At 43.5% G+C, this 22540-nt stretch overlaps 1 protein-coding gene across 1 annotated transcript; it reads right to left on the bottom strand.

The window, feature by feature from the left end:
* Positions 1 to 4254: 4254 nt before the first annotated feature.
* LOC130493449 (zinc finger protein 420-like) lies at positions 4255 to 10303 on the bottom strand. Its single transcript, XM_056867202.1, has 6 exons — positions 10289 to 10303; positions 9705 to 9831; positions 8820 to 8912; positions 5969 to 6050; positions 5098 to 5530; positions 4255 to 4929 (listed from the first exon to the last, which is right to left on the bottom strand). Exons 1-6 carry the CDS (start codon positions 10301 to 10303, stop codon positions 4255 to 4257), a joined length of 1425 nt encoding a protein of 474 aa, XP_056723180.1.
* Positions 10304 to 22540: the final 12237 nt, after the last annotated feature.

Here is a 22540-nt window from a genome sequence, read left to right as displayed (position 1 = left end):
CATACACACTGCTATGCGGAATTGGAGCAGAAGGGTGAGCCAGTGGCTACTCAAGAGGGAGGGCCTTGGGAAAGTTAATGTAAGGCTCTTCCAAGGAGCGATTGTTCTTCTCCGAGGAACTGGGAGGCACATGATCCCTCACCCACAGAAGCTGTCATAGACCTTGGAAAGGCCAAATACTCAGGTAGGACAGGGACCTGTGAAGCAGCTAGCCCCTTTAGATGTCCACATGGTCCCGTTGTTGGGAATGTATCCTCTATTAAAACACTTTTTGCCAGTTTACAAGTGTTTTTTAAAATTGTTTGCTTATTGTTCACTCTACTGAGGTGATTTGTTTTATATTGACTATGTCTAAAAACTTCAAACTCAGATTTAAGCCAGGGACTACCCACCAAAAAAGCCGGTTTGAGAGGGGGCTACTCTGAGCTCACCCAAGTTTGTACCCCCAAGACCAGAGTTGTGGCGTCCAAGGAGACCCTGGACTCCTCCGGAGTGGTTAGAGGCAGGTACGGGCGAGGGAGAGTGTGGAGGCTGGAGAACTCTCTAGTGTTCTGGATGACTGGTCGGGCCTGATTCATACATAGGAGTGAACATAAGAAACCACAGCCATCTAATCAGCTTTCCTGTATCAGATAGTTTAATTCTGGGCAAGAAGTACTCCTCAACAACATTTTTGGTTCATTATGGACCCAGTACACAAGTGATTCTATTAAGAGAATTTTTGCTCCCATTTTATCCTTTATTGTAACATAGCTCTGTGCATCTTAAACATTGATTAACTCAAAAGAAAACAATACAATCCATTACTGCTACACAGATAATTCAAGGATACAATTACATGAGTCCATACAAATATCTTATGCAAAGATAAGCAGGTCACAAACAAGGAGCTCCTTCTAAGAAGCTTCCAATCAATTAACCTCCCAAAATTTACAGGGTTTTTTAAAATCACTTCCTCATGATAGCTAGCTGTCCCACTTGATAAGAGCACACATTCTAGGCTAACTACAACTCTAAACACCAAACAACCTATCTTCTTAAAGTATGTAAAAATTGTTAGTTCATTCTTGCTATATTTTATATCAACAAAAAAGGGGGATTACAGGATGCTCATATGTATGACTATTTGTTGGTCCTCAACCTATACACCCCTATCTCTGAACTAAATCTTTGCTTCTGTGAAGCTGTTCACTTTGTCCAATCTCAGACTCTTCTGCACTTGGCCTGCAACCCACAATATCCATTGATATTAACCCTGAAGTCTGTGACACCTCTCCAAACATGGCTCACGTGGTTTGACAGATCTTTTAGGGAGAAAGCAGAAAGATGTCTGGGGAAGCAGAAGTATTTTGAAGGGATGAGCATTTTTGCCTCCAGGGTGTAGGCATTGTTGAGCATCAGGCCGAGAGTGCCACCCTGAGCTGCTTTGTCGTGTGTACCCTTTCCCATACATTCATTGATCGGCTGAAGGAATAGGCCTGTCGACAAGGTCTTCAATCTCTGGTTTGTTTGCATTTGGCTTTGGGTTAACATTTGGGTTTGTCAGAGTTCTCTGACAGATTTCCAAGACTCTGATTGAATGGGGAAAACTGCAGTCAGACAACTACCCTCACTTTTGGACTGCAAAAACTAGTTCAATACATGAACTCTGAGCTGCCTGCCTCCTGCAGCTGTGGGCAAAAGAAAAACAGCAGCTTTGTAGGCAGATCCAGCAGGTGCAGATGGGAATGGTTGGAAGGAGATCCCTGCTAGGGAGTTTCATTCCTCCCAAGAAATGTTCATTTCCCTATCCAATGCCAAAGTCACTATCATGAGTTATTTAATTTGCACCCCATCTAGGAATTTGTACTGAACTCAGTTCTTGCGGAAGTTAAAGCCTCAATAGCTGAACTTAGCTGAAGAATCACCCATCAGAAATAATTGTATTTAAAATGAAGCATGCTCTTTTTATTAGGCAAGAATTTGATAAACAGGTGCAAATTAATCCTGCAAGTAGAGGAAAATGCATGCAATAAAAATCAAGTCTAATTTCTCAAACACAAGCATTACAATCCATTGCCTGCCTCTGCATAGCAACCCTGGACTTTCTTGGGTGTTCTCCCATCCAAGTACTAACTAGGGCCAACCCTGCTTAGCAGCTGTGATCTGATGAGATCAGGATTGCCTGCTCCAGGTGAGGGTGGAGAATACTTTACACCCCTGAAATAAATGTATTTTCCTCCACTGCGTGTGTTCATTGTTTCCATACTCCTCACGGGAAAAGAATCATTCCCCCCTGGTAATGCACCATATCAAAGCACCCTTATATCATCAATGAACACCTCCCAATTTTTAAGGCTTTTAATTTTGCTGCTATTTTTCTACAATAATTTGGTCTTTTTGACAGGAAAAGAAGGATTTTAGCTGATCTCGTTTGCTTTTACCTTGGATCCATGAATGGACTAAGGGGGGGAAAGTGTAATGATCTTCTGTGGGAAACATTTTGGTTTAAGAACTTTAAAATCTTAGTAAACAGCACAGACCTGTCGTTTGAGTCTCTGTGAATTTCAAGAGTGGGCTTTCATCACCTTATATAAACGGAATGATTTGGGTTGTGTTTTGGAATTTTTGTGAAATTGATCTATAAATGGGTCGTCAGAGGGGCAGCTTGACACTTATACAGCAGGTGTCTGATAAGCCATGCAGCTTGTTGGGGCAAGTGAGCAGGAGGGGGATGTTTGGGTGTGGAAGGATGCTGCTGGCAGTGACTGGCCCTTTGAGTGTGGTCTGCAGGGATTGCGAAGAGCCATGTCAGCACAAAGGATGGATTTCTGTCACAGCCCTCCAGCTGGACAGTCTCTTCCCCCTTTATGAGGATCCCAGGGGCAAACCACCAGTTGCCCACGGCTGGCCTGCCTCTTGCTTCTCCCCATGAGGGGATCGAACGAGAGGCCCCAACCGCGCTATCTGGGTGTTTTTACATACCTGTCTTTGCAAGGTTTCTGCCTAGCCCCATAGGACTGCAGGTGATGTTAGGATTGCACTGGAGTGCCTAAGACCTGAGAGTGCTCCTAATTTGCATGTGCTCAGTAGGATGGGTGGCTGGGGTGCTAGTCTTGGATGGGGTAGCTGAGGATTCTGCCTTGTGTTTTGTTGTGAGTTGCACCATTGCTAGGAGAACAGGTGAGTTTGTCTTTGGGCTACCACCCCCCCCCCCCAGTTTCTCAGACCCATGTGTTCTGGTTGACATAACAGTTCCATTTCCTAGAGGAGTATGGGGGGAGGTGTGTTCAGATTTCTGTTTGGGGTACTGTCCTACGTTCCCCACAATGTCTGCCATATTACTGCCTGGCAGAAGGCAAATGGGCAATGGGCCGTCACTCAGACACTTATCTGGGCCCACCAGCTCTGACTTAGGAAATTCCGGGAGATTTGGGAGCGGTGCTTGGGGAGGGATGAGTTTGGGGAGGGGAATGAGATTGGTGGAGATGTGATACCATAGGTTCTGCCCACAAGGTGCTATATGCTCCAGATCAGGTGTAATCCCCAATGAATTACAGGCCCCATATAAGAAGTGGCAACCATGGCTCATCTGTTGGGTGCAGTTGAGTGTCTCTGACATTACAGACCTCTTTTGTGGTCGTGCAGTCATTGTGTCTTTCCTACCAATGGGAGGGAGGTCAAGGGGTGTAGAGCTTGTAGAGCTGGCTGTGCCCCTTTCTGCTACTCACCTGCAAGAGGGAGAAGGCACCTCCCCCCACCTGAGTTTCGCAGGCTTCCACTTGTTGCTTTCTAATTCTGTAAGCCAATTCATTTGATGTAATGTCTTTTCACACTCCCAACAGTTATATGGTTTCCCTTGGATGAATTTTTTGATAGGAAGACTGACTCCAACAGAAACTCAGTCCACACTCCAGGCATTTATATGGTTTCTGCCAGTGTGAATCCTTTAATGGGTTAGGTATTTTTTCTTCACATTTCAGGCAACTATACATTTTCTCCCCTGTATGAAGCCTGTTACTCCGGCTGAGGATTCTTTTGCAATCTAGGCATTTATATGGTTTCTCCCATATGAAATTTTCAATGGGAAGGTGTGAACCCTAACTGAAGGTTTTTCCACCAGTTCGTTGATGGGAAGTAAGTCTTTTTATTTTCTTATGGAAGTTCCTTCCATACTCCAGGAATTTATATGGTTTCTCACCTGTGAATTCTTTGATGGACAGTAAGGTGTCCACATTTACTTAAGCTTTTCCCCTACTTCAGGTATTTATACAGTTACTTGCCCATATGAATTATTTGATGGGAAGTTAGGCTGGTAGTCCGACTAAAGCTTTTCCCACACTCCAGGCATTTATATGGTTTCTCACCTGTGTGAATTCTTTGATGGACTGTAAGCTGTGAACTCTGACTAAATTTTTTCCCACACTCCTGGCATGTATATGGCTTCTCGCCCATATGAATTCTTTGATGGGAAGTAAGGGTGTCACTCCGACAGAATCTTTTACCACACTCCAGGCATTTATGTGGCTTCTCACCAGTGTGAATTCTTTGATGGGAAGCAAGAATGTTATGACTGAAGCTTTTTCCACACTCCAGGCATTTATATGGTTTGTCACCTGTGTGAATTCTTTGATGGACTCTAAGGTACGAACTCCGAAGGAATCTTTTCCCACACTCCAGGCATCCATATGGTTTTTCCCCTGTGTGAATTCTTTGATGGGAGGTAAGCATGTCACTTCGAATGAAGCTTTTCCCACACTCCAGGCATTTATATGGTTTCTCCCCTGTGTGAATTCTTTGATGGACTGTAAGCTGTGAACTCAGACGGAATCTTTCTCCACACTCCAGGCATCTATATGGTTTCTCCCCAGTGTGAATTCTTTCATGGGAGGCAAGATTGTTATGATGTCTGAAGCTTTTTCCACATTCTAGGCATTGATGTGGTTTCTGCTCTGAGTGAATTCTTTGATGGGCTGTAAGCTGAGAACTCTGACTAAATCTTTTTCCACACTCTAGGCATCTATATGGTTTTTCCCCTGTGTGAATTCTTCGATGGGAAGCAAGAGTGTTACTATGACTGAAGCTTTTCCCACACTCCAGACATTTATATGGTTTCACCCCTGTGTGAATTCTTCGATGGGAAGCAAGATTGCTACTGCAACGAAATCTTTTCCCACACTCCTGGCATTTATATGGTTTCTGCCCTGTGTGCATTCTTTGATGGACTGTAAGCTGTGAACTCCGAAAGAATCTTTTTCCACACTCCAGGCATCCATATGGTCTCTCCTCTGTGTGAATTCTTTCATGGGAAGTAAGGTATGCAATCATACAGAAACCTTTCCCACACTCCATGCATTTATATGGTTTTTCCCCTGAGTGAGTTCTTTGATGGGAAGTAAGCTGTGCTCTTTGACTGAAGTTTTTCCCACACTCCAGGCATTTATAGGGTTTCTCCCCTGTGTGAATTCTTTGATGGACTGTAAGCTGTGAATGCCGAATGAATCTTTTCCCACACACCAGGCATCTATATGGTTTCTCCCTTGTATGAATTCTTTGATGGGAAGTAAGACTGTCATTATGACTGAAGCTTTCCCCACACTCCAGGCATTTATATGGTTTCTCCCCCATGTGAATTCTTTGATGGGAAGCTAGATGGTTACTCTGACTGAAGCTTTTACCACACTCCAGGCATTTATATGGCTTTTCGCCTGTGTGAATTCTTTGATGGCGAGTAAGACGCCCACTCTCATGGAAGCTTTTCCCACACTCCAGGCATTTATATGTTTTCTTTTTCTTACACATCTTTTGTTGAATATTAATAACTGACTTTCCAGTAAAACTTTCCCTGTTTGCAGTGTGCTCATTCCTATTGTCTCCTTGGTATATATTTTGCCCTGGAGTGTCATCCCCCTGTAAAAGACTGGAACTATTCCTCCTTTTAGGTGGGTGTTTTCCCTCCTCCTTCCTCACTGCATCCAAATATTCAAACTTCTGTTTCACATCTGAAGACGTATTCTCTTTCTCCCTGAATGGATGTTCTTTTGCTTCATTCACTGACTCCCATGAGTCTCCTGCTGAAAGAAAGGGAAACCTGGTGTGATTATAGGGCACTTTCCACAAATACCAAATTTGAAATCCAGTAGCACCTTAGAAACCAAGAGTTTCAAGGTATAAGCTTTTGAGAGTCATTAGATATGAGTCAGAATGGAGATCTTTGAGTCCTTATACCCCAGTCAGAGCATGGGAGGGGGTTGCAAAGAAGGAACTGAGGATGCAGAGGTGCAGTGCACATTGTAATTAGATAGATTAAAGCAGTAGAGAAATGCTTAGTGGCAGAAAATCAGTATCTGTAGGGAAATAAGAATCCTATGTCCCTATTCAGCGCAGGGGGGGGTCCGTTGTTCTGAATTCGTGAATTAGTTTCAGAAACCTCACCTTATAATTTCTCCATGAAGCTTCTGTTTAAGGACTGCCACTCTTAGATCCATTTATTCTTTTATGTAAGGGCAAATGTTTGAAGGACAGGGTGGAAGGACGTTGCTGACATTTGATGGCATACATAACCTTGGAAGATAATCAGTGAGAGCACTGGAGATGGTATGGCTGGTGTTGTTAGATCTGGTGATTGTGTTGTCAGACTGAATATGGGGACAGAGTTGGCATCTCAGTTTCTTGCAGGCCCTGGTCCCAGATTTTCTGACCATGTTAGGAAAGGCTTTGTTCTGGATAAGAAGTTGCTTAAGGTGAAGAGGGTGTCTGTGGTCATGTAAAGATTTGCTTCCCAATGCCTATAAGAGAGGTGTTGAACTGGTTTAAGCTTAGAGCTGTATGTAACTACCAGTAGTCATAGAATCATAGAATCTGTTCTGTTGTTGCTTGGTTTGGGCCTATTTTGTATGAGGTTTCCTCTTGGAATGATTCTGGCATCAGGTGAGTATAGTAATTACAAAAATGACTTGTAGATCCGGCTGGTAAGAATCTCTGTTGGAGGGACTGAAACAGACCCATATCTGACAAAGGGAGCCTAAACTCTGGAAAGCTTATACCCTGACAATCTCACTGGTCTCTAAGATGCTACTGGACTCAAATCCAACTGTTCTACTGCAGACCAACATAGCTACTCTCTGATACTTTCCACAAATACTTGTGTCAGAGCTTTCTACTTTGCACGGTGTCCAAATCGCAAGATGTCATAGTTCTGCTGTACACTGCATTGATCAGGCCGCACCTGGAGTATAGTGTGCAGTTCTGGAGGCCTCACTTCAGAAAGGGTGTAGACAGACTCTTCTCTATGGCCATCTTCTGGGCATGGAACAGGGGTCACTGGTGGTGTGTGTGTGGGGGGGAGGCAGTTGTGAATTTCCTGCATTATGGAGGAGGTTGGACTAGATGACCATGGTGGACCCTTCCAACTCTATGATTCTATGAGACTCGACAGGGTTCAGAGGAGAGCGATGAGGATGATCAGGGGGTTGGAGACCAAGCCCTATGAGGAAAGACTGAGGGACTTGGGAATGTTTAATCTGGAGAAGAGGAGGTTGAGGGGGGACACACTCTCTCTTTAAGTATTTGAAAGGCTGCCACTTAGAGGAGGGCAGGGAGGTGTTCCTGTTGGCAGCAAAGGATAGGACTCGCAATAATGGGTTTAAATTGCAGGCGGAAAGGTACCAGCTGGATATTAGGAAAAGTTTTTTTTACAGTAAGAGTTGTTCGACGGTGGAATCAGCTACCTAGGGAGGTGGTGAGCTCCCCCTCACTGGCAGTCTTTAAGCAGAGGATGGACAAACACTTGTCAGGGATGCTCTAGGCTTATCCTACATTAAGCAGGGGGTTGGACTAGATGGTCTATATGGCCCCTTCCAACACTGTGATTCTCTGCACTCTGTTTAATGTTCAGGGGTTAAGCTTATGGGGGGGGGGTGAGAGGCTTCCCGGGGTACTATGTTTTGAGAAGGCAATCAGAAGCAATCATCTCTAGAAGATCAAAGATAAACCAGCATTTGACCAGAGGAAACATTACTGGCCACATGAAGAAAGTACCTGGGATAATATTAATCTGAATAATCTGGATCCAAAAAGTCACATTTGCCTCTCTGTTTAAACCACTGCAGAAGTAAGTTAAGTGTGGGGAGATATGTCTTTTTACAGGCTGCAGGGTCAGTCCACCTGCTCCTCCAATATGTCCCTGGTCCCTTCCCCCAACCTAGGGGGGGGGGAATCTGCTATGCAGACCCCCCTCTAAGACCCCTCCTGCACATTGATCGAGCTACTTCAACGGCTTCATGGCTGGCAACTCCAGACAGAATGGAATAGGCTGTTATTCAGAAGAGACAAATCCTGACAAGAGTTTAAAATACGCAGAGAAAACCGGGACTTCCGCTAGAAAAGGCTGTGTTTTATACTGGCACTCTGTATTGGCCAGGGCCTTCAGAATCACTTAAAACACTGTGTATGCATGGGAGGTGGGAAGGCGGCCACACAAGAGCCGCTTTGAGTCAGGTGTGCGGGAAGCACGTGCTTTGCAGCATCCCCAGATGAAGGCCTGGCATCTCCAGTTAAAGAGATCGCAGGTGGACAAGGGCTAGGAAACACCCAGGCCTGAAAGACTCCACCTCTCAGAGGACAATACGTGGCTAGACAGAGGGAGTGATCTGAGCTGGTAGAAGGAAGTCACATATTTTCATAGGTTCAAGATCTACAGCCCCCCCCCCTTCACAATTCACAACCCAGCCAAGCTCTTTTGAGGAGAAACTCAGGATAAACAAGGCTATGGAAATCCACCAACTTGGGAATGAAACACAGGGAACACACAGTCCCAGAACAGACATCGAAGCAGCTACCTGCCAGTCCCTCCTCTTCATCAGCGATCAGGAGAAACAGTTCTTCCTCTTCCTCTAGCCAGGAGATGAGGTCAGGTTTGGCAATCTGAGGTCCTTTTAACAGGAAACACACACACACACAATTATAACTTGCTTGTGTGTAAGTCAATTCAGCAGTTTCAAGCCAGGTTGACTATCCCTCCAGAAACACACAACAGGCAAGTAATAGGGCTGGGGTGGCGGACAGTATGGGGTGAGAACCACCAGTCTCGCACTAGCAGTTCTGTGTCTGCTCCCTGCCAAGCTGAGATGAAAACACCAGCTGAGAACTCAGTAAAGTGGCTGAGAAGCCAGCAGAGTTCCCCCTTCTCAGCCACATCTCTTCACGGGTAAGTCAAGGCCCAGACTGAAGCCCCTGGTATAGACCACCCCTCCTTCTCCTCACCAAGCATCCCTTGGCATCTCTTCTGGGGTCATCTCAGAATCCCTCCCACATCAGAGGAAAGACCTTGGAGGGTGGCAGAGATCAGCCACTGGGCCCAGTGAAGATACCCTTGACCATGCTCCTCAGTGGAACAGGCTTCCTCGGGAGGTGGTAAGCTCTCCTTCCCTGGAGGTTTTTAAGAAGAGGCTAGATGGCTGTCAGCAATGCTGATTCTGTGACCTTAGGCAGATGATGAGAGGGAGGGCATCTTGGCCATCTTCTGGTCACTAGGGGTGTGGAGGGGAGGAAGTTGTGGATTTCCTGCATTGTGCAGGAAATCTTGGACTTGATGACCCTGGTGGACTTGATGACCCTGGTGGTCCCTTCCAACTCTATGATTCTATGTCCTTCCTCATTAAAGACTTCCTTACAGTCACTTCCCACAGCAAGAAGGAGGCAGCCAAGGTGAGAAGGATCCTCACCCAAAGAGGCTACGTTGCCAAAATTCTCCAGCATGACTTCCTTGTACAGAGTTCTTTGGGCTGGGCGCAGCAGGGTCCATTCCCCCTGGGTGAAGTACACAGCCACCTCCTCAAAGGACACCATGCCCTAGAAGAAAAATAAGAGGGAAGAATTTCTTTACATCTCTGAAGTGCTCCTCTATGGGAGGAAAAGCTAAAAATAGAGGCAGTAAATAAATACTAGAAGACCAGCACAAAGAAGAGGGGAGAAGAACCCCTCCCCCACTCCCTGACTTCCTTTGGGGCATCTTAGGGCCAAAGGGATTGTCTTCATTGCCTGGGGGCCACAACCAGAGGTGTTCATTCGGTAAGGGACTGAATTGCTTTCCATGGGATATTAATGGTCTAGTATTTTTCATAGTCTCTGCTTGGGCTTCTCTATGCATATAATGCTAGGCTGGGGGTTGATCATTTTCCTGCCTCCTCGGGGGTGGGGGGAAGCAGGGCAAAAACCAAGGGCCAGGATCCCAATTCTCTGAGCCTCTCAACAGAGAAAGTAGCCTTCCTGCCCTCTGCTGCGCATCTCCACAATGACAACCACTTACCTGAGCTGGCTGCATGGCAGCTCTTTCCCCTTCACCACACGGAGCTGATAGCAGAGAAGGCATCAGGGGTGTTTTTCTGCTTCCGCCTGGGATTGTGAGAAAGAAAGAAGGCAGGAAACCCTTTTTGGTAGACACACATTTCGGTTCCAGCCCCTAACATTTCTCTGGATTGGTTTCAGAGCAAAATTTAAGATAGTGTGTTTGATCTAGGAAGGTTCAGGAGTGTTTGGCCTAACATCACTCTAGGCCCAACCAGACATCCTTTCTGGAGGGGGGGGGGCACCTTGCATGTTCATCCATCCCCCTCCCCTCCTTGAAATGCCTCCTCCCAACCTCTGCAAACCCATTCCTGAGTCCCTGACCCCGTCTCCAGCCGCACCACTCCCACCTCCCCTCCGAGGGAGACCAAGACCCTCTGGCCTGCCCTACACAACTGAGAGAAGACACTGGGAATGAGGCGGCAGAGCCCTGAGGTGAGGGGATGGACTGCCTGACTTGAGGTGTCAGGTGATATGCCAGGTAGGAATCAAACTCTCCCCGCACAGAGAAAACTAGCCCTGCAGGGGGAAAGGTTTTTGCCCTCTCTGCCTGTGCTGGCCGTAATGCTTTTCTATGGCAGGGAGATTTTACCAGAGGGAAAATGTGCTCTCCCACCCACTAAGAATATAAGAAAAGCCATGCTGGATCAGACCCAGGCCCATCAAGTCCAGCAGTCTGTTCACACAGCGGCCAACCAGGTGCCTCCAGGAAACCCACAAACAAGGGTTTGTTCCACCAGAGGCATGCTCCACCAGAGGCATGCTCCTCTGATCCTGGAGAGAATAGGTATACATCATGACTAGTATTCATTTTGTCCACTCCCTCTTAAATCCTTCCAAGTTGGCAGCCATCACCACATCCTGGGGCAGGGAGTTCCACAGTTCAACTGTGCATTGTGTGAAGAAATATTTCCTTTTATCAATTTTGAATCTCTCACCCTCCAGCTTCAGCAGATGACCCCACGTTCAGGTATTATGAGAGGAAAGAAAGCTTCTCCCTGTCCACTCTCTCCATACCATGCATAATTTTATAGATCTCTATCATATCTCCCCTCAACCACCTTCTTTCTAAGCTAAACAGCCCTAAGTGTTTATTAACTGCTCCTCATAGTGCAATTGCTCTAGCTCCCAGATCATTTTTGGTTGCTCTTTTCTGTACCTTCTCAAGCTCTCCAGTATCCTTTTTTAGATGAGCTGAACAGAACTGTGTGCAGTATTCCAAGTGTGGTCTCACCATAGATTTGTACAAGGGCAGTATGATAGCAGCAGTGGTTTTATTCTCTATTCCTCATCTAATTATGGCCAGCCTGGAATTTGTCTTTTTCACAGCAGCTGCACACTGGGTCGACATCTTCATCGAGCTATCCACTACCACCCCAAGATCCCTTTCTTGGTCTGTTGCTGCCAGCACAGATCCCATCAGTGTATATGTGAAGTTGGGATTTTTTGCCCCAATATGCATCACTTTACACTTACGTTGAATCTCATTTGCAATTTTAATGCCCACTCCTCCAGTTTAGAGAGATCCTTTTGGAGCTCTTCACGATCCAATTTTGTTTTAACCACCCTAAAGAGGAGGGCAGGGAGTTATTCCGTTTTGGCAGCAGAGGATATGACTCGCAATAATGGGTTTAAGTTGTGGGCAGAAAGGTACCGGCTGGATATTAGGGAAATTTTTTTTACAGTAAGTTCGACAGTGGAATCAGCTACCTAGGGAAGTGGTGAGCTCCCCCTCACCGGCAGTCTTTAAGTAGATGCTGGACAAGCACTTGTCAGGGATGCTAGGCTGATCCTGCATTAAGCAAGTGGTTGGACTAGATGGCCTGTATGGCCCCTTCCAACTCTATGATTCTATGAAATGGTGTTCCCCCGCACAGATGACATAAATTTACCTCTCTAGGACTACCCCCTCTCTTTAACCCTTCAAGAGCATTTCACCAGTTCAAGAGACCCAGGAGAAACAATGCAGACAAAGTATCTATGAGGAAATAAATAAATACGATATCCCACAGCAAAGGGACAGTCTATAGTGTGTCTATTTTAATAGCACATCATAAAATGAGAAATATAAAAAAACCACAGGATGTAGGATTGCCTTGCAGTAAATGGATTTTAAGTCTTGATTTTTGGAGACTGTAAACCCTATGGGGTCTACTCTGATTTGACAACAACAACAAAAATTTAAAAATTGAGGTGCATTATAGGATTGCTGACCTCCCAGTGGTGCCTGGAGATCTCCCAGAATTACATCTGATCTCCAGACTACAGAGATCAGTTCCTGCAACTTTGGAGGGGGGACTCTGTCAATACAGACCACAAAGTCCCCCCCCTCCCCAAACCTCCCTCTGCCCACGCTCCAACCCAAAATCAAGGCCAAACTGACCCTAGAAGCTAAAATGATTAAACTAAGGCTATGGTACTTTGGTCATATTTTAGGAGAAGAGTCACTGAAAAAGACAAAAATGCCAGGAAAGGTGGAAGGGATCAGGAAAAGTGGAAGACCCAACAAGAGATAGATGGACTCTATAAAGGAAGCCTCAGTCTGCAAGACATGAACAAGGCTGTTAAATATAGGATGTTTTGGAGGACGCTGATTCTTAGGATTGAAATAAGTTAGACTTGACGGCAAATCACACACACGGCCCCCACTCCTTTCCCCGCGTGCATCTGCTCCCTCCCTTTCCCCCCAGCCCAAACCTCCCCATCAGGCATCCCACCACACAAACATAACGCTGCCCCTCCCTCTTTAAGGTTCCTCTGCAAGCCACTTGAGCCCCGTGCAAAGGTACTGGGTTCTTATCCTGCGCTGCACAAAGGGGCCAAGGGGCTCTCCCTGGTCGCCCGGGGGGGGGGGGAGGCTAAAATGGGACCGAGGGAGGGAGGGAGGCCCTCTTTCAACGCCCCCCAGCTCCGCCTCCTTTGCTTTCTCTCTGCTTTGGCTCTTGCATTGCAGCCCCCAACCCATATTTCCCCCCCCCTCAAAGCCCTTTTGAGCTCACCAGATTCCCTCCCAGCCGTGCAAACAAAAGCCAGCGAGGTTCCGAGGCGGCTCCTGCAAGGGAGGGGGGGTGGAAATGTTGCCCCCCCATGTGCATCTCTAGGGCTGCGGTTCTCTTTCTTTTTAACCCTTAGGGAGCATTGCAGCTGTTCAAGGGACCCAGGACAGAAAATGCAAACGCAGCACCTAAGGAAAAGACAGGTGAAGGTCACCCAACCTGAAATAAATAAATGTGATATCCCACAGCACAAGGCCTGTGTAGCGCTAACCAGGGGTTAGCTGCAGTGGTACTGCCATTGTCTACGAAAGATCCTCTGCCAATGTCACCCTTTTCACTACTTCTAGGCCAGATTGGCCAACGATGCAGGAGGTTGTTTTTTTTTTTTTTTTTGCCATCTTCTGGACATGGAGTAGGGGTCCCTGGGGGTGGGAGGAAGGTAATTGTGAATTTATTGCATTCTGCCACGGGTTGGACTAGATGACCCTGGTGGTCCCTTCCAACTCTATGATTCTATTGCGGCAGCCCTGTAGCCAGCCTTCAAGGATTCCTCTGCCCCCATCACCACTGGAACTGTCTGTTCTTTTCTGCTGATGTGGCAATTGATCCCTGAAGTGAATGGACGCATCTTAGTCTGGTGTCTCAGCTGTGACCAATTTCCACCTTGAGTGACTCTCCTTAGGGGTTTAGCCTCTAGACCAGTGGTTCCCAAACTTTTCAGGCCACCGCCCCCTTGGTTCCACAAACGCAACCCCAAACGCGACCCTATCAAAATCATTGTTCAAAATAGAACTTTGCATGACGCACTAAAAACGATAATAACAATAACATTTCAAAAATTAAATCAAATTAAAACTTTTTAGTTGAACAAAACTGAAGAACTTGATCCAGCGGTACCAGCTCTTCAAAGTCAGGGGGGGATTCTGATAGTTTCCACCAAATTTGCCAGCATGGTGCCATAGCTTGATCTATTGTAAATTAGTGAACACAGTTGAAGGGCCTGCCCTCGAGCGCCCCCCCTGCTGCCCCCTTGCCTCTTAGTACCCCCCTAGGTAATCCCACTGCCCCCCAGGGGGTGGTACTGCCCACTTTGGGAACCACTACTCTAGACCCCTTATGGTATTGATCCCAGATTTGCTGACACACACAAACCCCCCTCACCATGTTAAGATGTGTGTCTAAAAGGGGGGTTACAGTGCTTGCTTGCTGAAAGTAGGATCCTACTATGTCATGTATCATTTAATGTGTCATGTCAAGACTGATACTTTGCTTCAGTTTTGTTTTTAGATTTCTGGTGGGTTCGACGACCCCAATCCCGTTGTACTGTTTTATAAAAATTGTCAATTATTTTGACCCACTCTGCGTAATCTACCTTGAATCTAAGTGAGAAAGACAGATTAGAAATAACATAAATAAATCTGAAAATAATGCAATATTACCAGCATTGCACCAATTTGAAACAGAACAAAAATAATTACCCGTGATGTGTCAAACAATGCAGAAAATGGTATTACATAGCACACACAGCAAAAACAAACAAACAAACATACAAATAAATAAATATAGGTGAAGAGAAACTACAGAGGTTCAGAGGTGGTGTGTCATTGCCTGGAAATGCAATAAAATCCTATTGGCTCTTCAGGCTGCTGTAGGACCACCTGAGCTGGGGGGGGGGGGTTGTCAGCTTCTCCCACCCCTGACAATACATCCCCAAGGATTATAATCCTCAACTCTGTTTTATTTTCCACGGACTTACTACAATTTGAATTTTTAAGTGTGGATTTCTTTATGGAGGCCCCCAAAGTCTTTGGTCTCATCTCCAAATTCTGGGGTGGAGAACGTGCCCTCTACGATCCTCACGGCAGGAGCAGGAAGCCCCTTTTGTCTTCCTTCGTCTGCAGCACCGAAGTGGTTAAACCGAGGGGGGGGAGTGGAAAGGCTCCTTTCCGAGTGACGGGGGGTGGCGTGGAGGGAGGACTTGCAAAGGGGAGTCAGCGATGCATCAGCAGGCAAAAGCCCCGCAGCGGGATCCTGGGACGGCCTACTCACGAGTAAGTCATTGCAGAGGAGTGGGGGGAAAAGCTTTTCCCATCTTGGAAGAGAGAAACGCGGCGCTCACGAGTGTTTTGGATGGGAGGGGGGATTCGTTTTAAATTGTTTTACAATGCAGCCCCTCCGCTACCAAAAAAACCCCCTATTTACTGGTTTCTTGAACGTCCCTGTTCTGTTGATTGTATAGACTCACTTGCTGCAATCCATTTTGACTCCCAGGGAGCAAAGCAGACTAGAGATAAGGGAAACTGAAAAATGCATGGTTTAATTTGTTAGCTGAATGGGTGGCCGTTGTGGGGGCTGAAAGCCAGAGTCTGAATTTTTAAAGAAAAATAAATTCTCAGCCATGGTGGTCGTCAGGAGGCCCAGAAAGAAGGGATCGCAGGGTGTAAATCAGACATGCTGACTGGCTGTCCCACATGCTGTGCATTTTGGCTGGCTCTCCTCCCCCCTGGCCATGTGCCGTTTTCCTGGGTGTTCACTGCTTCCTCCTGCTCCTCTTCATCCCAGCAGCCTTTTTGCTCACCCCTGGAGAGGTCAGGCACACCTCTGCCCCTGACCCTCTGCTGGACAGAGCTATTGACTGTTGCTTCAAGCCGATGGAGGAGAAATCAGCCATGGTTAAGCCGTCACCAGTCCTTTTGTCCTGGGCTACAGTTGCCTCTAGACCAGGGGTATCAAGCTCGTTTGTTATGAGGGCCAGATATGACATAGAATCATAGTGGAAGGGATCACCAGGGTCATCTAGTCCAACCCCCTGCACAATGCAGGAAATTCACAGCTACCTCCCAACACACACACACACACACCCAGCGATCCCTACTCCATGCCCAGAAGATGGCCAAGATGCCCTCCTTCTCATGAACTGCCTAAGGTCATAGAATCAGCACTGCTGACAGATGGCCATCCAGTCTCTGCTTAAAAACCTCCAAAAAGGAGAGCTTACTACCTCCCAAGGAAGCCTGATTCACTGAGGAACCGCTCTGTTAGAAATTTCTTCCTAATGTCTGGATGGAAACTCTTTTGATTTAATTTCAACCCGTTGGTTCTGGTCCGACCTTCTGGGGCAACAGAAAACAACTTGGCACCCTCCTCTATATGATAGCCCTTCAAGTACTTGAAGATGGTTATCATGTCCCCTCATAAATGTCTCTTGGCCGGGCCATGTCTACCATAAAATTTAATGCAAGATACCAGAGATACAACTTTTATATAAGAGACAGGCAAAGTCAATTAATGATATTTTTTAACTTAAAATACAAACATGCTTAACACTATAACACTCTTCCAATATTTTCCTTTATTTAACAGTCTTTGATCAATGACACCTTGGAGCTGGGGGGGGGGTCTGCCTCGACTGGTTCATGGGCCGGATAAGAGCTCTCGAGGGGCCAAATCCCCCCCCCCCGGCTTTATGTTTGACACCCCTGCTCTAGACAGACGTGGAAGGCCAAGATGTGGAAGGCCAAGCTCATAGCTTCCTCAACAGATGTTTACTTTCCTGAGAGCCAGCATGGTATAGTGGTTAGGAGTGGATGACTCTGGTGAATTGGGTTTGATTCCCCACTCCTCCACGTGAATCCTGCTGGGTGTTCTTAGGCTAATCTCCCTTCTCTCTGAACTCTCTCAGCCCCACCTACCTCACAAGATGCTTGTTGTGGGGAGAGGAAGGGAAGGCGACTGTAAACCATTTTGAGACTCCTCAAAGGTAAAAAAGGGGGGGTAAAAAAAACCCCAGATCTCCTCCTCCACCTCCAAACAAGCATCTCATGAAAAAGCCTATGCAATATTTCACCATGACATTAATCCTGATCAACAAACTACGACAATGATGCTCGTTCTGATCCGCTGGGGCCATCCTAAGGTACCTCATGAGAAAAAGGGAAAGTGAGGTAGGTGTGCTTTCTTTTGGTCTCTTCCTGCCTTTTTTTTTTAATTTTTTTTATTGGTTTTTATAATAGAAATTTTCCATAACAGTCAAGAACATATAAACACTACAAAAAGAAAGAAAAAACAAGGGAAATTTCTTTGACTTCCCCATCACCTCTGTCCGCCTCTTAATAAAGTATTTTTATCCCAACGTGATATGTTCTGATCTTAATTGTTCTTAAACCCATTTGAAATTCATTTAACTTTCATATAACATACTCTATTGATTATAAATGGTTATAACTCTTAATATTAAAAGTGTCATCTAGATCAGATTAAAAGATATTCTTCCATTTTCCCAGTTTTAATTCATATTCACAATATTTCATCCAAGCCTCCCATTCCCCCATAAATCGAACATTGTCTTTTTGATTTAAAGTAGCTGTAAGTTTTGCCATTTCCACCAGTTCAAACATTTTCATAATCCAGTCTTTTCCCCCGGGAAAATCTGCCCCTTTCCATTTTGCTGCATAAAGCAGTCTTGCAGCTGTTGTAGCATAAATCAAAAAATTTCTTTGTGTTGACAAGTCATCAGGTATCATACTTAATAGCATCAGTTCTGGTATTTGGGGTATATTTTTTTTTAGTATCAGTCTTACTTCATTATAAATCATATCCCAAAAATCTTTAGCTTTGTCACAGGTCCACCACATATGATAAAAAGAACCAACTTCCTTATTACATTTCCAACATTTAGGGGACGTCATTTTGTAAATCCTTGCAATTTTCTTGGGTGTTAAATGCCATCTATACATCATTTTATAGATATTTTCTCGAACTGACTGGGCATTTATTCCTTTCAGGTCTTTTGACGATAATCTTTCCCATTTATTTAAAACAATATCATGTCCCACATTTTGAGCCCAATCAATCATTGTTGGTTTAATTGTCTCCTGCTCACAATATATTGTTAAAAGAAGGTTATACATTTTAGATATCAGTTGAGTATCATTGTCTAGTAACATCTTGTGAAAAGGCGATTTTTCTTTAGAGAATCCATTTTTCAAATCTTGTGTAAAAACTGATTTAATCTGACAATATTGAAGCCATTGTAAATCTTCTTTAAGTATCTGAAAGTCTTTTAGTGAGCATTTTTTCCCTTCCCAGTTAATTAATTCCTGGTAGGTAATAAATTTATCCGGTCTAAGTGGGCGTAATGTCAACATTTCTTGGGGTGATATCCACATTGGTGTTGCTGGTTCAAAAATATGTTTATATCTCATCCAGGTACGAAGTAAAGCGGACCTGATTATATGGTTACGAAATGATGCATGTATCTTAATTTTATCGTACCATAAATAGCCATGCCATCCACTTATATTGTTGAAACCTTCAAGATCTAACAAACGCACATTAGATAAGTTCATCCAGTCTTTTAGCCATGTTAAAGCTGCCGCTTCAGCGTAGAGTTGAAGATTAGGTAACGCTAAACCTCCTCTAACTTTAAGATCCACCAGATATTTATAAGCAATCCTCGGTTTTTTCCCTTGCCAGATGAAATTTAATATGTCTTTTCTCCAGGTATCAAAGTATTTGACATGTGATATTATAGGTAAATTTTGGAATAAGAAGAGTATCCTTGGTAAAATGTTCATTTGGACTGTTGATATACGTCCCAATAATGACAACTTTTTATTTGACCAAATGATCATATCAGTTTTTATTTTACTCCATAGTTTAAGATAATTGTTATTTATCAATTCTTTATTCTTCGCAGAGATCCAGATTCCCAAATATTTGACTTTATTAACTTTCTCCCAACCTGAATATGAAGTAAATTCCTGCTGTTGTGTTTCTGGTAAATTCTTGAATATTGTCTTTGTCTTTTCTTGATTGACTTTAAATCCCGATATTCTTCCAAAGTCGTCCAGAGTCTCCAATAATATCTTCATTGATTGTGTTGGATTTTCTAAAATTAACAAGAGGTCATCCGCGAATGCTCTCAATTTAAATTCATGTTTTTTTATTTTTAATCCGCGAATGTCCTCCATATTCCTTAACTTACAACATAGTGATTCCAACACCAACAGAAATAATAGCGGAGATAGAGGACAGCCTTGTCTAGTTCCTTTCTTGATTGAACAATTATCAGACATTGATTCATTCACCAAAATTTTTGCCTGTTGGGATGTATATATGGCCGATATACCTCTCAAAAAACGGTCTCCAAAGTTTAATTTTTCCAGTATCTTTTTCATAAAATCCCAGGAGACCATATCAAAAGCTTTCTCTGCATCCAAAAATACAAAGGCCGCTGTGTGATGGATATTCTGGTCATAATATTCCATTGAATCTAGTAGAATTCTTATATTATCTTTAATTTGTCTTCCTGGAACAAAGCCTGCTTGGTCTTCATGTACAAGGTTCTTAATGTATTGTTTCATCCTATTCGATAAGACCGAGGCATAAATCTTATAATCCATATTTAGCAACGAAATAGGTCTATAGTTTGATGTTTTCTCTAAATCTCTTCCTTCCTTAGGTATCAACGATATAAATGCATGTGACCAAGTCTCTGGGGATACTCCCTTATCCAAAATTGTATTACAAAGTAATACAAAAAAGTCTACTAAATTATCACTAAATGTTCAATAAAATAATGCAGTAATTCCATCTGGTCCAGGTGTCTTGTCCGGTTTCTGTTTCATTATTGCTTCTTGTAGTTCTTCCCTTGTAATTGGAGCATCTATCCATTCTCGTTGGGTTGTTGAAAGGATATTCATCTGTATTGAATTTAAAAAGTTGTCCATTTTCTGTTTTGAAATATTTTCTTTCTGATATAGTTTAGTGTAGAATGAAACAAATTCCTTTTGTATTTCCAAAGTCGAATAGACTGGTCCTTTAGCAGATTGGATTTTTGTTATAATCTTCTTTTGAAATGAATCTTTCAGTTGTGTTGCTAAGAATTTTCCAGGTTTGTTAGCATGTTCAAAATATTTTTGTTTGGCAAATTTTAAATTTTTGTTCATTTCCTCCATTATTACCAAATTCAATTGATGTTTAGATACAGAAATCTTCATTTGTATTTCATTTTTCTCTACTTCCTGTAGTGCCATAACAAGTTTTTGTTCCAAGTTTTGTAGATCCCAAAGTATATTATTGGTAAATTGTAGTTGAGTTTTCTTCCAGGCCGTATGTTTCTGTATCATAAATCCTCTTAGAACAGCTTTAAATGCATCCCAAACTGTATTCAACGAAGTTTCCCCATTAAGATTAATTTCAAAGAAATCTTTAATTAAATCCTGCAGTTCTTTTTGAATCTTGTTATCCTTTAAAAGTTTATCATTTAATCGCCATCTAAATGCTTGTTTATTGTTCCATTCAAATGTGACCGGGTTGTGGTCAGTAAAAGTTCTTGGTATAATTTGGATTTTACGTAGTTGCGTAAAAATAGATTTACTAGCCCATATCATATCTATTCTGGAGTGTGAGTTATGTCTCGCTGAATAAAAAGTATATTCTTTAGCCATTATATTCATTGTTCTCCAGATGTCTTGTAATTCCAATTCTGAAGCCATGGTGAAGAAAGTTTTAGGCAAACATCCTTCATTTTCGTCTTTTGCGTTTGATTTTTTATCTAAAGTTGGGCGGATAACACCATTGAAGTCTCCCATCAAAAGAATCTGGTCATTTGCATATTGAGAAATCAGTTCATGTAATTGTCCATAGAATTTAGCTTTTCCTTCATTAGGTGCATATATTCCTACTACGGTCGTCTTTTGCCCCAATATTTTAGTTTTGATAATTACAAGTCTCCCTTCATTGTCTTTATACAATAATTCAGGGCTTAGGTTAGAATGAGCATATATCACTACTCCCTTTGTTTTTGTTTTAGCCAATGCAACAAATGCTTGTCCAAGCATTTGTCTATCTAGGTATTTTTTGTGTTTTGTTGCTATATGGGTCTCTTGTAAACAAATTAGGGAGTATTTGTATTTCTGTAAATATTTGAAAATTCTAGCCCGTTTAGTTTTTTCATTTAGACCATTTACATTCCAAGAAATTACTTTTGCCATGGTGTAGTAATTATTGAAGCAAAATATTCAGTCTATAACGCAGTGCCTCCTTCTGCTCCCTGTGGTTCTTCTTCCTCTTCTTCTTCCTGTTCCTTTTGTTCCAAGGTTAGTCCTTTGAGATCTGTCCTGTATTTCCTCAAAAATTTTCCCACATCTGATGGAGATAAGATTGTCATTTTCATTTCTTTGTAGGTAAAAGCCAAGCCTTGTGGCATAATCCAACGATATTTGATACCATTAGCTTTCAGAACAGACACAAATTCTTTGTAATTATTCCTCTGTGAAAGTAGGTGTCTTGGAATGTCCTTTAATAATATTAGAGGAATATCACCTGCTGAAACTGGGTTGTCATAGTGGATCTTCATGATCCTGTCCTTAATCCTAGTGTCATAAAAAACAATCATGAGATCTCTTGGTTTAGATCTTTTCATTCTAGCAGGTAATGGTATTCTATAAACTCTGTTGATGGCTTGGTTCAGTTCTTGTTCCTCTATTTGAAATAAGTACGACAGATTAGGGACTACAGCTTCTTTGTTATCTCCCATCATATCTGGAAAGTTGCGCAGACGAAGGTTGGTTTCTCTTACTCTCATCTCCATCATTGCTATCTGATCTTTAACAGCTGTCTGGTTAGTTTGTATTGTTTCAATTTGCTTTTCTTGGCTTGCTAATTTTTTCTTTTATCCTTATGTTCTTCCATCACTTTCTTAACTGATGAGTCCATTGCTTGCATGTCTGTCTTCATAGTGTTCATTTGAGTCTTAACATCTTTAAGGTCTTCTGTAACCACATCTAATTTTTGGTTAATAGCTTGAGATGCTTGGCCAAGATTTGTCATCATTGCAGTCATCTGTGTCATCTGTGTAGACATCTGTTCAAACTGTTTAGTTGTTGCCTCTGTTTGCTTGGCTAACATGTCTTGCAATTTCTTTTCCATGGTTGAGGTTTGTACTGCTTCTTTCAATTTTGTGTAAGCAGGGCTATGTAATGAGCCAGAACGGGGTCGAGATGTAGACATTTACATTGGAATAAGGCTGGTAAAATACATAGCCTCTGGCAGGGCCCTCTAATTGGATGTTGATAGAGAGTGTTTCAATGATCAGCTTAATAATTTTTCCGCATTGAAAAGACCCCTATTTCACTTTAAAACAGCGTATTAAAGTTTTAAAATACCAACAAGTTTTGTCGGCCGCTCTAGGTCGGGTCAATCAGGAAGTATTC

Source organism: Euleptes europaea, chromosome 1 (genome assembly GCF_029931775.1).
Source record: "Euleptes europaea isolate rEulEur1 chromosome 1, rEulEur1.hap1, whole genome shotgun sequence".
Taxonomy (NCBI): Eukaryota; Metazoa; Chordata; class Lepidosauria; order Squamata; family Sphaerodactylidae; genus Euleptes; species Euleptes europaea.
The sequence above is the reverse complement of the archived record's forward strand: the minus strand, read 5'-3'. Positions and strand labels throughout refer to the sequence as shown.